At 34.9% G+C, this 18,187-nt stretch overlaps 1 protein-coding gene across 5 annotated transcripts in view; it reads right to left on the reverse strand.

Annotated features, from left to right (window-relative positions):
• Positions 1-18,187, reverse strand: part of LOC135127208 (1-phosphatidylinositol 4,5-bisphosphate phosphodiesterase epsilon-1-like) — a 243,887-nt gene that overhangs the window by 87,719 nt on the left and 137,981 nt on the right. For all 5 annotated transcript variants that reach the window (XM_064053599.1, XM_064053601.1, XM_064053596.1 and 2 more), the window contains one exon: positions 3,962-4,095. In XM_064053599.1, coding sequence (XP_063909669.1) covers positions 3,962-4,095 — 134 coding nt within the window. The remainder of the gene's footprint in view (positions 1-3,961; positions 4,096-18,187) is intronic.

The following is an 18,187-nucleotide window of genomic DNA, read 5'->3' on the forward strand; positions in this document are numbered from 1 at the left end:
CTTTAAGAATGTGAAATAATCTTGGGAGAGTCCGGTGCTTATTAAGACTGTGAAAAAATATTGAGGGCTTCTGTTGTATATTTACAAAGAATGTGAAGAAATCTTGGATATTCCCTGTGTTTTGCTCTTGAAAGCGTCTTAAGGGCCTCTAGCAAATATTCTTAAGAATTTGAAAGAAATTTTGAGGTTCTTCTGGTATCTTTTCTTTAAGAACGCGAAAGAATCTTAGAGGTTCTCTGTGTTTCATTTTTGAAATAATTTAGGAAAATCTTCGAGGCTGGTGTTATTTTGTTTTTGAATTAGTTTAAAAAATTCTTAGGTACCTCTAGCATTTTTTCTGAAACTGTGAAATAATCTTGGGGACTCTGGAATTTTTTTAAAGAAGGTGAAAGAATCTGGAGAACTCCTTGGGTTTTGCTTTGAAAAGTATTTTTAGGGCCTCCAGTGAATGTTTTTAAGAATATGAAAGAAATTTTGGAGTCTTCTGGTACCTTTTTTTTAAGAACGGGAAAGAATCTTGACGACCCCTTGTGTTTTATTTTTGAAATAATGTCAAAAATATTTTGGAGGCTTCTGATATTTTGATATGGTAAAAATTTTGGGAGCTCTTGGTGTTTTTGCTTCAAGAACGTGAAAGAATCTTGATAGCCTTTTGTGTTTTATTTTTGAAATAATTTTAAAGATCTTCAAAGCTTTGATATTTGTTCCGTTTCGAATTAATTTGGAAAAGTCTTAGGGATCCCTAATGTCTTTAAGAATGTGAAATAATCTTGGGAGAGTCCGGTGGTTATTTTAAGAGTGTGAAATAATCGTGAAGGCTTCTGTTGTATCTTTACAAAGAATGGGAAAATATCTTGGAGATTCCCTGTGCTTTGCTCTTGAAAATGTCTTAAGGGTCTTTAGTAAATGTTTTTAAGAATCTGAAAGAAATTTTGAGGTTCTTCTGGTATCTTTTCTTTAAAAACGCGAAAGAATCTTAGAGTTTCCTTGTGTTTCAGTTTTTAAGTAATTTAGGAAAATCTTCGAGGTTGCTGATATTTTGCTTTTGAATTGGTTTAAAAAATTCTTAGGTACTTCTAGCGTTTTTTCTAAGACTGAAGTAATCTTGGGGACTCTGGTATTTTTTTTAAAGATGGTGAAAAAATCTGGGGGATTCCTTGGGTTTTGCTTTTGACAAGTATCTTTGGGGCCTCCAGTGAATATTTTTAAGAAGATGAAAGAAATTTTGGAGTGTTCTGGTACCTTTTCTGTAAGAACGGGAAAGAATCTTGACCACCCCTTGTGTTTTATTTTTGAAATAATCTCAAAAATATTTTGGAGGCTTCTGATATTTTGATATGGTAAAAATTTTGGGGGCTCCTGGTGTTTTTGCTTCAAGAACGTGAAAGAATCTTGATACCCTCTTGTGTTTTATTTTTTAATTATTTTAAAAGATCTTCAAAGCTTTGATATTTGTTTCGTTTCGAATTAATTTGGAAAAGTCTTAGGGATCCCTAGTGTCTTTAAGAATGTGAAATAATCTTGGGAGAGTCCGGTGCTTATTAAGACTGTGAAAAAATCTTGAGGGCTTCTGTTGTATATTTACAAAGAATGTGAAGAAATCTTGGATATTCCCTGTGTTTTGCTCTTGAAAGCGTCTTAAGGGCCTCTAGCAAATATTCTTAAGAATTTGAAAGAAATTTTGAGGTTCTTCTGGTATCTTTTCTTTAAGAACGCGAAAGAATCTTAGAGGTTCTCTATGTTTCATTTTTGAAATAATTTAGGAAAATCTTCGAGGCTGGTGTTATTTTGTTTTTGAATTGGTTTAAAAAATTCTTAGGTACCTCTAGCATTTTTTCTAAAATTGTGAAATAATCTTGGGGACTCTGGCATTTTTTTTAAAAAAGGTGAAAGAATCTGGAGAACTCCTTGGGTTTTGCTTTGAAAAGTATCTTTAGGGCCTCCAGTGAATGTTTTTAAGAATATGAAAGAAATTTTGGAGTCTTCTGGTGCCTTTTCTTTAAGAACGGGAAATAATCTTGACGACCTCTCGTGTTTTATTTTTGAAATAATCTCAAAAATATTTTGGAAGCTTCTGATATAATTGCTATGGTAAAAATTTGGAGGGCTACTTGTGTTTTCCCTTCAAGAACGTGAAAGAATCTTGATACCCTCTTGTGTTTTATTTTTTAATAATTTTAAAAGATCTTGAAAGCTTTGATAATTGTTTTTCGCATCAATTTGGAAAAGTCTTCTTAGCGATCCCTAGTGTTGTTAAGAATGTGAAATAATCTTGGGAGATTCCGGTGGATATTTTAAGAATGTGGAATAATTTTGAGGGATTCTGGTGTCTCTTTACAAAGAAAGTGAAGGAATCTTGGAAATTCCCGGTGTTTTGCTCTTGAAAGTGTGTTAAAGGCCCCTAGCAAATGTTTTTAAAAATTTGGAAAAGATTTTGAGGTTCTTCTGGTATCTTTTCTTTGAGAATGCGAAAGAATCTTAGAGGTTTCCTGTGTTACATTTTTGAAATAATTTCAAAATATCTTCATGTTTGATGTGAAAGAAATTTGGGGTGTTCTTGATGTCTTGTCTTTAAAAAAAATAGAGGGATCTTGGCAACCCGTTATGTTTTATTTTTGAAATAATTTTAAAAGATCTTCTAGGCTCCAGATGTTTGTTTTATTTCGAGTTACTTTGAAAAATTTTATGGATCCTTTGTGTCCTTTTTAAGAATGTCATATAATCAGTCCTAAGGGATTCTGGTGTCTCTTTATAAAGAAAGTGAAACAATTATAGAAATTCCTTGTGATTTACTTTCAAAAGTGACTTAGGCATTTCTATTAAATGGTTTCAAGAATGTGAAAGATGTTTTGGGGTCGAAATAATTTTTGAAATTTTTGAAATAAATTGAAAAGATCTTGGAGGCCTCCAATGTTTTATTTTTGAATTAGTTTAAAAAAATATTAGGGAGATTTAGTGTCTTTTTTAAGCATGTGAAATAATCTTGGTAGACTCTAGTGACGGTTTTTGAAAATGTGAAATATATATTTAACAATATGTTATAATAGTAGTAACTGCCTAAGGAGGCTGTAAATGATACTGTATAAGTAACAGGTAGAATCCCGTGCTAAAAACGTACTTTTAAAATTTTAGTTTGTCCATGAAATATTTCTTGAGTTTTTATTTAGAACTCGTATATTTTACCCCCATAATCACACTATAAAATTTGAGTGAATGCAAAAATAACGTTCTTGGTATAATTTAATCGTCCAATAAAGCATTTTATGAAGAGGTGACTAAAAAATCCCCCTGCAGCACCCAACAATGGGTGCGAATTCCATTCTTCAGATGTAAACTTTGACGTCACAAATTTAAATGAAACAAGAAACAACAGCACCGACTCAATAAATTCCAGACCCAAGGGCGTCATTGACCTTTATTACAGATTCATGTAACAATAGGGAAAGGCCTTTAATCCGTATCACACGACTGAAAGTTACGAAAGAGGATTTTGTAGTCTAGTACACAATTACATCAGCCCGAGTAGCAAGTACAACACCAAAAACAATGAACAGAACCCAAAATTAGCAACATGGAATGAACAATCATCAAACACTTGTAGTATGACAATAATCCCTTCATTGAGACAATATTTTCGTCACAGATTTAATATTAACCCAATTTTGCTAGAACCCTGACGGGTTAATAAAGGCTTTATTAACTTGTCATGCGATTAGTTGACGGTGTGGTCAAATTGAACGAATTAAATTCTCAATTATGCCTTAACGCCCTATTAAATATTTATAAAGCCGTTCGTGTTTAATTTGTATTTCGCACGGTATACGTTGGCTTTCTGAGCCAATTTCTCTCCTGCAACAACAAACCTCCCGGACGTCCGATAATTGGGCGAAACTGTTGCAATTACCGACTTCTACGCCGTTTCTCCTCCCGGATTAATTCGAACAATACACCGGACAATTACCTGATAGAAGAGTTGATACTCGGTGTCGGCCAGGCGCAGAGCAACCTCTTCAGGGAAGTGGAGCAGCTCCTGCAACTCCTCCAGCTCTGCGCAGTAACTTGTCTGCGCTGCGAGAGGAATCCTCTTCTCCAGCTCTGCAACAAAAATCACAACTAATTAAAGCAGGACGACACCGCAGGGAGCGCACTTCACGGGGGCGGGTTGCGGATGCTGTAAATCTGCGGATGCCCACAAAGGGTTGGAGGCGTTTTTAAAATTGTGGAATCATCAGAGTCTTGAAAATAAATGTGCAGCATTGATCACGAGGGGGAATCTTATTATCTTTTCTGTGGGACGCAGAGTCGAGTCGAAGTGATTATGTTAATTGTGCGTCGGTGGAGGAAATTTGAGACTAGTAACGGAAAGATCTCTTTGAGAACTGTTTAACGTATTTAACGGTGTTTTTGCTGCATTAATGTTGAATATTGATTTATTATTTGTAAAGGAGCTGATTAAAGTAACTGTGTTCAGTATGCTGGACTCAAAAATTTCAGACAATGGGTTTCACTGTGAGCAAGATGCTTGTATTGCGATGACGTATTATCGCAATGGAGTCTTTGAAGATGGAACATGGTTATATTCAGATCTTGTCGGTAAGCAAGTTTCCTGAGTTTCAAGACAAAGACTTCTTTACAAAGTATCGGCAACGTGGTAAACCGATGCGGTAATACAGGAACAATACACAAAGTAAATCTGGACGGTCTGGTGTATCTGAGAAGATTGTTGAAAACGTGAGAGAAACAATGGCGGACAGTCTAAGAACATCTATGCGATTCTTAAAAAAATTGGTCGAAAGTTGTTTCGATGGCATCGCCATTTTTGGAGGAGATGTATATCAGTTGGATTGGTGCAGTGTAGTACTAAAAATAATAGTATATTGTATTCCCAAAATTTTCTGGTAAAATGGAGTGAGCCGTTCTTAATTTAAACAATAAAATAAATCGACTCAGTCATTAATTTTCTTTAGGTCACCTGTATAAGCAAATGTAAAAAAGAATGTCACGTAGAAGTTTGTTTAATTTGAATGACTTGCGTCCTCAAAACAGAAGATTAGTTTAGCCACAATTGAAAAAATGTTTTGAATATGATTATTATTATTCTTATTTGGATCATAATTAAATAAAGACGGGGCTGTTTCCACGTTTTCTAGAAATGGTTCTTAATTCGATCAATAAAAAATTGGTCGAAGGCTATAAGTATAATCCGACAAATCCAGCTCTTTAAAAAAATTATAAAATTTGATTTTACGATTTTAGTTTTGTAATAACCGCTGTAAAGTAAAAACCAAAGGCATAAAAACACCCCTTGTCCTTCAGTACTAGGTAATAGCAATCTGAAGGTAAAAAGTTTATTTATGTTTATACATCGAAGAATGTCACGTAGAAATTAGTTTGATTTGAATGAGTTTAGCATAGGAATATATTTTTGTATAACATTTAACTCATTTTAAAATACATACTGTTCATTGAGATGACGTCATCAAATTGTTGGTGGGGATGATTAGCCAAATTTTGTTTAGCATTTAACCGTCTACATGATATTCCTAACATACAGGGTGTTATTGAAAGGTACGTACAATAAAATTGACAGTTATTCGGGAAGTCTAAGAAGTCTGAAAAACTTATTTTGTGTTATCAAAATTATAAGGGGAAAATTAACCCGGATGCCCACAAAGGGTTGGAGGGGTTTTTAAAATTGTGGAATCATCAGAGTCTTGAAAATAAATGTGCAGCATTGATCACGAGGGGGAATCTTATTATCTTTTCTGTGGGACGCAGAGTCGAGTCGAAGTGATTATGTTAATTGTGCGTCGGTGGAGGAAATTTGAGACTAGTAACGGAAAGAAAAAAAAAACTTTTTAGACGCTACTGAAGGATAAATAGGTAAAATTAATTTATTTTAGTAAATCTTAGCAACTGTAAGAATAAAACTTTTGTCAAGACTAAATGTTCATATAGAAACGAAAGATGATCTTTTTATCAGAGGCGTACAACGAATATGGACATACATTTTAATAATTTTTATCTCTAAAAGGAAAACACTTTTACCTGAACTTTTTTTTACTTTTAGCACCCATACTTCGAGACCAATTGCCGATTTTATTTTGTACGTACCTTTCAATAACACGCTGTATATACCAAATTTGACAACAATCGGTTCACCAGTTTCGGAGATCACGTGTCTAATACGAATGGATACAGACAGACAGGCGGAAACGGGAGACTACTTTTTTCGTACTGTAGGGGTCACGAAACGTCGAGAGAAAATATAAAAGTGGCCATTTGTCCGATGACTCGATTACAATACTTCCCGAGCGTAAGCGAAGAATGCTCGAAGCTTATTTCGATAGACCTTCCTTCGCTTCTGAAGTACAGCACTACTTTTCCAACTTTTTCGAAAATTTAACATTAGGATCCGGTTATAAAGCGAAATTAAAGTTCATTCGCAATTAACTTTTAATTGAGGCCCGTCGCTAGGCAATGTGCATGTTTTAACCAATCACGGGCTCATATTCAATATTTTAATCCTCTAATCGAGGATTAAATATTTCATTCGCTTTTGCTATTCGCAAGTTTCAAGTGCATTTACAAAATTTTGTGATGACGTCATTAACATTCTATCAAGGACACGTATTTTCTGGAAAATCGGGTCAACCATTCTTGATTTAATCAATAAAGAAATTCTGCTATCGAAGACTCGATTTTGCATTGATTCGAACGCATTATTATAAGAAACCATAAACTCAGAACATGAAGCAAAAACGACTGGCGGTCACGGTTTACGATTGTTTCGGCTTGTTTGATAACTTTCCTCATTTTGTGAGTGCAAGAAAATATTTTTTAGTATTTTGTAATTGAAGAAAAAACGAGATTTTTTTAATAGAAAAACAAACTTGGTCAGGTTGGATATATCGGAGATCTATATATTTTGCTTATTTCTTAATGCACGTAGTCGTTTTTTCATCACAAGAAGCTTAAAATATGCTTAAAATGGTAAATTCTTGTAGATAAATATGGATCTTGCAATTAAGCCCCGCCTCTCGATCTGACAACGAGTGAAAAATTCATCACAATTGAGAATTGAGATCGGGGCGGGTATGGGTAGGGCCTAATCTTTGATTCAATTTTTTTCTTGATTTACATAATATTCTTTGATCAAAACGGTACTCAAAAACATGTTTTTAATTTCTTGTAGAGAAATAAGGATTTTGCAGTTAAGCCCTCTTGGCTCACGACGAATAAAAAAAATTCATGAGAATTGAGACAGGGCGGGTGGGCGGGGCTTATAATTTGCCTTGTTTTTCTTAATATACGTAGCCATCTTTCCACAACAAAAAACTCAAAACATGGTCAAAATGGTACATTTTTGCAAGGAAATATGGATTTTGCAATTATGGGAGGAGCTTGACAGCAAAATCGATATTTCCTTATACAGATTTTCCATTTTAAACATGTTTTAAGTTTCTTGTTGTAAAAAGAAGTCTACTTATATTAAAACAAAAAGGCAAAATGTAAGCCCGCCCACCCGCCCTGTCTCCATTGTGATCATGTTTATCTGCAAAATACTTATTCCTTTACAAGAAATTAAAAACATGTTTTTGAGTACAGTGTTCTTCAAACAACACCCTATATATTAAGAAAAAAACGCTACATATTAAACCCGCCCACCCACCCTCATCCCAATTGTAATGATTTTTTTAATTCTTAGAAACTTAAATCATGTTTAAAATGGAAAATTTTTGTAAGGAAATATGGATTTTAAAATTAGGCTCCGCCCCTAGGTCTGCCAACGAATGAAAACTTTATTAATATTTAGATCAGGGCAGGTATGCGTGGGGTTTAATCTTTGTCTTTAATTTTTTCTTAATATACATAATATTTTTTGAATAAGACGATACTCAAAAACATGTTTTTAATTTCTCGTAGAAAAATGAGGATTTTGCAGTTAAGCTCCGCCCTCTTGGCTCACGACGAATGAAAAAATCATCAGAATTGAAATAGGGCGGGTGGGCGGGGCTTATATTTTTAGATGCAAAGCTGACGCGTTCACCACTAAGCCGTGACCTATGTTTCAAATGGTTGGTATTTGTGTTTGTGTATTTAAAGACCAGCTGTACTACGAAAAATACTCAATAATAAAAATGATAATAATAACAAACAAAATCGAGGCAGATTCATAAACTACATGTACAGGACTGTTGTTTTATATAAATGTAGATTGTAGATTTTCTCATAGACGTTTAACTGGTCCAGTTTCCTTCCAAGCAGCCCTTGTAATGCAGGATATAGGAATCAGGTTTTAGACGTATTTATACACAAACAGCACGATGATGAACTGGTGGCTACTTTCAGCAAGATAGAACCACAGCCCATATTATAATTGCAAGAATTATCCTCAAGAATTTTATGATGACAGAATAATAAGCACAGGAGCAGATATTTTGTGACCAGCTCGTTCATCAGAGCTTACTCCTCTCGATTTCTCTACATTTAGATATCTGCCGACCTCAGTTTTAAGAGTAGAATGGAGAATAAGACAAGTCAAGGATATTTTTAAAAATAAAGTGACAATAATTATAATATGTTTGTAGCAAAATGGAGGAGGATTTCTGATGTTGTTTGGTGGATCCAGAAAAAAGTCGTCACATGGATAAATTTTTTCAAGTAAAATAGTTTTCATAGATTTTTTCGTTTCTATCGTATACGTTGTCCTAATTCGTATTAGAATTTGATCAGATAGCCTGCAGTCTACAGTCACTTCTTGAGCATAAACTAAGGAAGTATTGTGGTCAAGTCCACCGAACGACTGGCCACTTTTATGTTTTCTCGACGTTTCATGACCCCAAGAATACGAAACAATAGGTTTCCTGTTTTTGTTCGCCTGTCTGTCTGTGTGTACGCCGTCTGTGTCTATTTTTATTATAATACATATAATCTCCGAAACTACTGGCCTGTTTATTCAAAATTTAAAAAAACACCACCTGTTGAATTAAGTTGGTACCTACCGTATAAAGCACCTCTAGGGCTTATTTTTACATTGGAAAGTTGGTAGCAAAGAAAAACTTTAAATTTGAAACTTCATGAAAAAAATGTCAAAAAAACTATCACGATTATTTGTTTTTTGATATACTTGTGGTTTATGAATTCGTGTTGAGATATTCAAATTTTTGGCAAAAAGTCAAAATAGTACAACCTTTTGCAATGTAACTTTAAAACTACAAAACCAAACGCTCTGGAATCTTGTAAACTTTTTAAAATCATCGTAAGCTTGGTAAATTTTTAGTCAATTTTTAGAAAAACTAATGACGTCATTTCAAGGTTTTGCCAAATATATCCTACCTAGAATATGCAAAATATTAGGACTTATGATGATGACGCCATCACAAAACTCTGTTAGTCACTTAAAACATGCACATAGCATGCTTCTCTAACTGTCCTACATACTCTAATAGCCCACACATACAAATAAAATTCGTAAAACTATATTTTATACTTTAGGAACGAGCGAAGTTCTGTCTAAATAACTTTGGATCAATTTTTTTTGTAGAATCATTTAATTTTGACTATGATGGGACCAAATTATTATTATATTAGCGTAAGCCAAGGCGAATAGCTACTTTCAATTTTTTTCAAGGTTTCGTAACCCTAGAATAGGAAAAAATTGGTCCCCTTGCCCGTCTGTTGTCAAATTCTAGATGAATATTAGGAATATCATGTGAGCGCTATTGAAATTTTATAAAATAGCATACTCCTATACTTATCGTTTATGAATTCGCCTTGAGTTTTTACCCTTATACGTTCAGCAGGCGGTTGATGGCTCAGAATGGGCCATTTTTATTTTTCTTACACTGTTTGGTATTATCGATATTTTTGTTAAAAAAAATTATATTTCTTTGATTGCACTTCAGAGGTGAGGGACGTTCTGTCTCATAACATCCAATTTTCAGTTGCATAAATATTCTTTCTATAAATGTTGTGTTACCTGATAAAGTGCCACAAATAATCTTTAATTGAAATAAACACAAGTTTTTTGAAATTTTAATATTTAGAACTTTGTTTAATTTCCGTAATAAAAAGAAAATACCACTTCGTTTAATAGATAATTCATAAATGTTAACTTTGCGTCCTTAAGCATCCCCAAGATTTTAATGTCAGAGATATTTTTTGAGTTTTATTTTTGTTGAATCGAATCGTAGTATTGCAGGAAGCTCATCCACATAAACGAAGAAAAGAATAGGGTCTAATAGGAATCCCTGATCGCGACATTTTTAGCAATTTTTCTATAATTCAATTCTCTTGTAGACACACTGTAGATATAAAAATATTAATAATAAAAACTTAAAAACCGGTTATCTTTTTGGTGATAATTATAATACAGGACATTTTCGGGGATTACAGAGAAAACGTTTTCAACGAGTCGGATAAAACTCAATCACAGCCGGAAATTATTTTTATTACGCAGTGTTCACGTGTCGTTGGTATGTATATGTCAATTTAAATGTGCTACTTAAGCTCAATATCAATATATAAATTGTTCCGTTCATTTTCAGGTTATCTGCCCTCGGCTTTCACATGAGAAATGTCAAAAATATGCCATTTGTTCACTTATTCAAGACGAAATACTTTTTTTGTGTTTTGTCAAGCACTCGTCTGTTTCCTTTTTTTTTTCTTTTTAATAAAACATTCCGTAACAAATTGTCTCGTTTCGCAATTTTTGGTTTGTTTCGAACGTGGGACGTAATGATAATAAACAAAAAAATGAAACAAGTAAAGAAACACACAATAGGAGCGCATTTCATACACGTTCTAAATGCAAAGTTATTTAATTGTGCTTTAAAATACGCTTTTTTCCGCAAGCCCTCCGGAAACTTCCTATTTAATAAAACTAGAAGTCTCCTAGAGCCAGAACTCTGAAAAACTATGAAATATTCCAGACACGCGTTCTCAAATTTTCAACTTTGTCGACTTTAAGGTGGTCGCTTCAAATTCCCTTCGCCATATTGTAATAACTTCCGACCAGAGTTAAATTAGTAAAGCTTTTCCTCTATATTTAGTATTCATGAGACGAGAATCCGACAGGTTTAGTACTTAAACCATAAAATATTAACGTTAGTGGAAATGCAGCCTGTCCTTGGCATACTGATACGATTTCTAAGCTGCGTCCTAAATCCACAAGAAAATTCTTCACGAGTGATATTTTCATGTTAATTAGGCCGTATTTCCTCCAGTGACGGAGTGACAAACCGCCAAGAATGCTTCACTGAAACGTAACAACGTAATTCCTGAAAGGCTTCTCGTGTCGCTAATGAACAATAATGAACGAAATTAATTTTTCCCAAAGCTCTGTAATAAGCTGTAGTGCGGTAAGAGCCGCCCCCGAGTTCTCGTGCTCTGTTATTCCCTCTAATTAAAGAAAGATTAAGACAGGTACCATTAAAAACTGAATCAGACTCCCGCATTTGATAGCTGCTTGTAAATAGGGGCGTTCCTCGCTTAATCCTTTGTGTATTATCCTTTGGAAAATGTTGATTTAAGCAGCAGTTAAAACGGCGTTTACAAGTCGGTGGCGATAGTGTTAAAGGGAAGCTCCATTATGTCACTGTGAATCCTGATTCCATTCAGGGCTCTCCTGAAACTGATGTCGGGCGTCCTTTTCCAACGCGCCGTTAAAACGCAATAAACAATGAAGGTTTCGTAATGTAAACGGGAACGGTTGCATATTCATCACGTCCCGGAATGCGAGGATCCCCTCCTGCACTTTGAGCCAGTCCTGCAGGACGATCTGGTTCAAGGTCGGCGCGTTCACGCCCTGCTAGCAGGGTACGATCACAATAACAACGGTAAGTGCTTTTTCAAAGCTAAAAGTTTGCGGTTTGGGTTTGATATTCATTAGTTCCACAGTGGGTGCACCAGCTTTATTTATTGGACAGTATCTCGATTATTAACGAAGATATAGATATGCGATAAAATGATTTTATCATGTGTTGAACGGCGTACACTGATAGCGTCAAATGGGCTGATAATGCTAACCAAGCACATGCTTCCGCCTCCGACTTTTATTCCAAATGGAATGGTATATTTTTTCCACTGTATTAAATATGGATGAGAACTATTCATACTATCTATGGACAAAAAAAAGTTACAGACAGAAATATAGGAAAAGCTCCAGACAGGTTATATCAGAGTGACGCGAGTAGAATTTCAAGCGCTTTTATAACTTCGTTATCACTCGCAAAGTCTAACTGTAGATCTAAAAATACCGATTCATTTAGATTGAAAACATGATATATTCTTACGACATTTTATCTAAAATGCGCTGTTTTTATTTATTTTTGTCACACTATTTCTCACTATTGTATTTAATAAATGCTTTTAAGATAACATCGATGAAGTTTTATTGTTTTAAACTCCATCGGGCGTCAGTTCACTTTAGGCGAGTCTCGCTTTGTACAGTCAGAAATACAATACGTTTTTCTTATGATAGAGGAAACAAAGATACTGTAAATATTTTTGTGGCGCTATTTTCCTCTAACTGAAAAATACCGATCGATATAGTGGAAAGTGAAATTATCTCTCAACGTACTTGGTAATCTGTGATGTTTTCAGCACTTTCGGTTGTGTTTTCAAAATAAATAAAGCCATTGATAACTCAGCCAACTTTTCGTATTTTAAAAAGAAAATAACGTGTTCTAAGGGTGATGACATGAAAGGAGTTGGTTACGCTATTTTTATTAAATTCGCTTTAATTCATAGGACGGTAATTTCATATTTAACGATTGTATTAACAGCATTTTAAAACTTATGTCTAACTCACAGTTGTGCTTATATTTCCAGGAAAAAAAGTTCTGCTAATAAAATAAAAAAAAAAAAATTTATGATCGCACATCACTTTTTGGGTCTATATTTTACTTATTAATAACATACAATCACGTAATGACCGCATTACAGAATGGTTGCTGTCTCTAGTTTAAAAAATGAATTTTTTCATAATTTCGCCGGTTTTAATTAATAAAGATACTAATGAAAGCCAGTCATATAATGGTCATATTACTGAATGGCAGGATTATGTAATGGCTATATTACTGAATGACCGTAAAGGAAACCTACTTTAACTTTATTTTATTTTTTTTGTGGATTCTTTTTTTGAAGCTCTTTCCTTAGCACTCCTTCTTTGAAACTCTTTCTATGACGCTTTTTCTTTGGAGTTTTTCCCAAAAGCTCTCTTTTTTACGCTTTTTTGTGGCATTCTTTTACGCTTTCTCTTTGGTAGTAAATATCACATTACACGTACATATTTTTTAAAGGTTTACAAAAAATTAGATGTAGAATTTTGAAGGAAATGTTGCGTTTACTTTTTATTCGGCCACTTTTCTTATATTTTTCATCCTTTTCTTTTGACATTCTTTATTTTACGTCTGCTATTTCTTTAACCATCTTTATTTGGGACTCTTTATTTGGAGCTCTTTTTCGGCATTCGAGTTTTTTTCTAAAAGTTCTTTTTTTAAATTTTCATAAAAGGTATGACATTTTGTCTCTCTCGTTATTTTTTGAAGCTTTTTTTGACATTATTTTATGATCTCTCTTTGGCGCTCTTTCTTTCTTTTGACATTCCTTCTTTGACGTTAATTTTTTGGCGTTTTGGCGTTCTTTGTTTGGAGCTGTTCTTTGACGCTTTCTTTCTTGCTATTTTTGGAAACTCCTTCTTGCAGTTCTTTTTTTTTATACTCCTTTGACATTTTTTCTTTGATAATTTTTTTTGGGGATTTATTCTTTGAAGCTTTATCATAAAAGATCTTTCTTTCATTTCTTTTTGCATTATTTTAAGCTCTCTTTGGGGCTTCTTCTTTGACGTTTCTTACTTTACTTTAACACTCTAGTTTGCAGCTCTTTTTTTGCAGCTGCTTTCTCGACGTTTTTCTTTATCGGTCTTTATTTGCCGTTCTTTTTTTGACATTCCTTCTCTGATCCTCATTCTTTGGTATCCTTTACTCTTTGGCGCTCTTTGTTTGGAGCTATTCTTTGACGCTTTTTCTTTCTCGCTCTTTTTTAAGCTCTTTTTTGTTTCTCTTTCTTGACACTCCTTCTTTGAGACTCTTTTTTTGGAACATTTTTTCTTGGGAACTTTTTTCTAAAAGCTTTTTTTTGTCTTCTTTTTGCACGATTTTTTTGACGTTCCTTTTTGAAAGTCCTTTTTTATGCTCTTTCTTTGGCCTTCTTACTTTGGTACTCTATTTTGGAGCTTATTTGAATCTTCGTTGCCCTTTAGTCGACGTCTTTTTTTTGTCACTCCTTTTTTCGCCCTTTTCTTTAACGGTTTCTATTTGGCGCAATTTTATTGACACTCTTTTGTTTGATTATTTATAAAATGTCTTTCTTAAGCAACTAAGCAAAAGACACTCGGGACTGGCGAGATTCTTAAGCAACTAAGCAAAAGAGACTCGGAGCTCCCGAGATTCTAATGCAACTGAGCAAAAGACACTAAGGGCTCCCGAGATTCTTAAGCAACTAAGCAAAAGAGACTCAGGACTCGCGAAATTCTTAAGCAACTCAGCAAAAGACACTCAAATCTCCCGAGATTCTTAGTAGGCAACTAAGCAAAACACACACAGGGCTCCCGAGATTCTTAAGTTACTGAGCAAAAGACACTAAGGGCTCCCGAGATTCTTAACCAACTAAGCAAAAGACACCCAGGGTCTCCGAGATTCTAATGCAACTAAGCAAAAAACACTTAGGGCTCCCGAAATTCTTAAGCAACTAAGCAAAAGGGACTCAGGGCTCCCGAGATTATTAAGCAACTGAGCAAAAGACACTTAAATTTCCCGAGCTTCTGAGTAGGCAACTAAGCAAAAGACACTCAGGGCTCCCGAGATTCTAATGCAACTGAGCAAAATACACTAAGGGCTCCCGAGATTCTTAAGCAACTAAGCAAAAGACAGTCAGGGCCCCTGAGATTCTAATGCAACTAAGCAAAAAACACTCAGGGTTCGCGAAATTTTTAAGCAAGACACTCAGGGCTCCCGAGATTCTAATGCAACTAAGCAAAAGACGCTCGGGGCCGTCGAGATTCTTAAGCAACTAAGCAAAAGAGACTCAGGGCTCACAAGATTCTTAAGCAACTGAGCAAAAGATACTTAAATTTCCGGATATTCTAAGTAGGCAACTAAGCAAAGTACACTCGGAGTTTGCGCATTCTTAAGCAACTGAGCAAAAGACACCCAGGGCCCACGAGATTCGACTGCAACTAAGCAAAAAACACTCAGGGTTCCCGAAATTTTTAAGCAACTAAGCAAAAGACACTCAGGGCTCCCGAAATTTTTAGGCAACTAAGCAAAACTAGGCCTGAGCTCCCGAAATTCTTAAGTAACTGAGCAAAAGGCACTAATGGCTTCCGAAATTTTTAAGCAACTAAGCAAAAGACACTCAGGGCTTCCGAGATTCTAATGCAACTGAGCAAAAGACACTAAGGGCTCTCGAGATTCTTAAGCAACTAAGCAAAAGAGACTCAGGGCTCTCGAGATTTTTAAGCAACTGAGCAAAAGACACTTAAATTTTTCGAGATTCTGAGTAGGCAACTAAGCAAAAGATACTCAGTGTTCCCGAGATTCTAATGCAACTGAGCAAACGACACTAAGGGTTCCCGAGATTCTTAAGCAACTAAGCAAAAGACACTCAGGGCCTCTGAGATCCTAATGCAACTAAGCAAAAACACTCACGGCTCCCGAAATTTTTAAGCAACTAAGCAAAATACACTCAGGGGTCCCGAGATTCTAATGCAACTAAGCAAAAAACACTAAGGGCTCCAGAGATTCTTAAGCAACTGAGCAAAAGACACCCAGGGCCCCCGAGATTCTAATGCAACTAAGCAAAAAACACTCAGGGCTCCCAAAATTTTAAAGCAACTAAGCAAAGCACACCCTGGGGTCCCGCGATTCTAAGTAACTGAGCAAAAGACACTAAGGACTCCCGAAATTCTTAAGCAACTAAGCAAAAGACACAAAGGGCTCCCGAGATTCTAATGCAACTGAGCAAAAGACACTAAGGGCTCTCGAGATTTTTAAGCAACTAAGCAAAAGAGAGTCAGGGCTCCCTAGATTCTTAAGCAACTGAGTAAACGACACTTAAATTTCCCGAGATTCTGAGTAGGCAACTAAGCAAAAGACACCCAGATGCCCGAGATTCTAATGCAACCAAGCAGAAAACACTCAGGGTGCCCTAAATCCTTAAGCAACTCAGCAAAAAACACTTTGAGCTTGCAAGATTCTAAAGCAATTAAACAAAAAACACTGCAGGCTCCCGAAATTCTTAAGCAACTAAGCAAAGACACTAAGGTCTTTTATAAAAACTCTTTCTTTGGCCTTCTTTCTTTATAGCTCTTTCTATAATAATCCTTTCTGGCGCTTTTCTCCTAGCTATTTCCTAACGGTCTTTCTTTGTCGCTTTTGTTTTGATACTCCTTTTTCTTTGCACTTCTTTCTCTCGAACTTTTTCCTAAAAACTTTCTATGAAGCTTTTTTTTGGTATTCTTTTCCGCTTTTTGTTTGTATGAAGCGCCTTTTATGACGCTTTTTCTTTTAAGTTTTTTCTTTCACACTTTTTCTTAACCTTCCTGTTTTTGCCGCTATTTCCGTAGACGCTCCTTTTTTCACGACATTTGTTATGGTCTTTTGTTCCATCTTTTTTCCGTCGAAGACTACACAGTTAAACTGATTTAAATGCAATCATCTAATGACTACGTTACTCAATTGTATATGGCGCATAGAGTTGTTTTCATTTCTCATATGTCTGAAATTTCACTGCGAAGCTAAGAGTCATACGAGTGAGTGACAAGGTAAATCATGTAATGATTACATTACTAAATTTCAAATATCGTCAACGAAAGGTATTTAATATTAGCACGTACTCAGTAGTTTTTGTAATTTTGTAAGTTACATGTTATTTGTTCATATTTTTGTTGTTAATAAAACCCGGTTCTATAACGAAAGCATTACTGAACGATTAAAGAAAAAAACCAGTGCGAAATGATTAATTTACTTGTTAGCAAAGAGCTAAGTTTAATGCCATTAATTATTTAATTCATTTGTGGGTAAAAGCAGTAGAATGTCGGGTTAGTTAAAGGCCAGGCGACTAAATCTTACCTCTAATTTGCAAGGTACAGAGTAAAAGTCACTGCTTTGGGATATTTTACTAACTAATTCGCTATTTATATATAAATGTAATTAAATTCATGACATTTGGAAGGTTAAATAAGGTTGTTTGGTGTCTGGTACAAAATATGTTGTAATTCAGACGAATTTATTCCTTTTTTTATTACGCGTTCACTAAACAACAATGTTGATACTGAAGCGACAAATAATACTACAAACAATAAAACTAAAAGTATCAACTTCGGGGACGAATATCGGAAAACAGAAATAACCGAATAAACAAAAACACCAATAAACCGAGTCAACAAAGTTTTAAATAGTGCGTCATAAATCCCGTGTGGAATCCTAATAATTACATTCGTAAATATATTTCGATAATAACTGTTTTAAAATTTTTTCTTTTTAGGCAAACAAAAACGCCAAAATCGATACACACCTTTGCCATTTCGTTATTATAAACAAGTTATCGGCAAATCATTTTAAACTGTCGCCGCCGTTCCAAAAACAGGCACAAAAGCAACACCAGAACTTTGTATGTTCATGAGATAAACATTTGGGAATTGAATTGAAAGCAGCTAACAAGGTTAGCAAGTTCAATCAACATCTGCTTTGTGCCTAACGACGATTTGAAACGAGGAATTTTCGCGGTGGGGTAGAATGATTTCGTTACACCATTTTGTTCATTTCTAGATTGGCAGTGAATGTGATTCAATTAAGAAATTATAGGGAAGTAATACGCTTTGATCGAGTTTCTAGAGTGTAAAAATCGGATTACGACGATCTGTGATATCTATTAAGGCGTTCGTAAAATAAAATAAAAATGTGTAAAGGTTTTTGAGACGGAGAGAGTCAAAGAGAACGGCACTATTAAAGCACTAATGAAGTGGCGTTTAAGGCGAATTTTTTTTTTTTTTTTGGATGACCCTAGTTTGGGTTGGCGGAAGTGTAAAATAAAGTAAAATGTATCGTTTTCCGAAATTAGTACCCGCTGCAGAGCGTTTTGCAACCGCGCTGCAATTCCAGGCCAAACTAATATAAATGAT

This window comes from Zophobas morio, unplaced genomic scaffold, assembly GCF_036711695.1.
Source record: "Zophobas morio isolate AGI-343-1 ecotype UQ-CSIRO unplaced genomic scaffold, CSIRO_AGI_Zmor_V1 ptg000011l, whole genome shotgun sequence".
NCBI classification, from domain to species: domain Eukaryota; kingdom Metazoa; phylum Arthropoda; class Insecta; order Coleoptera; family Tenebrionidae; genus Zophobas; species Zophobas morio.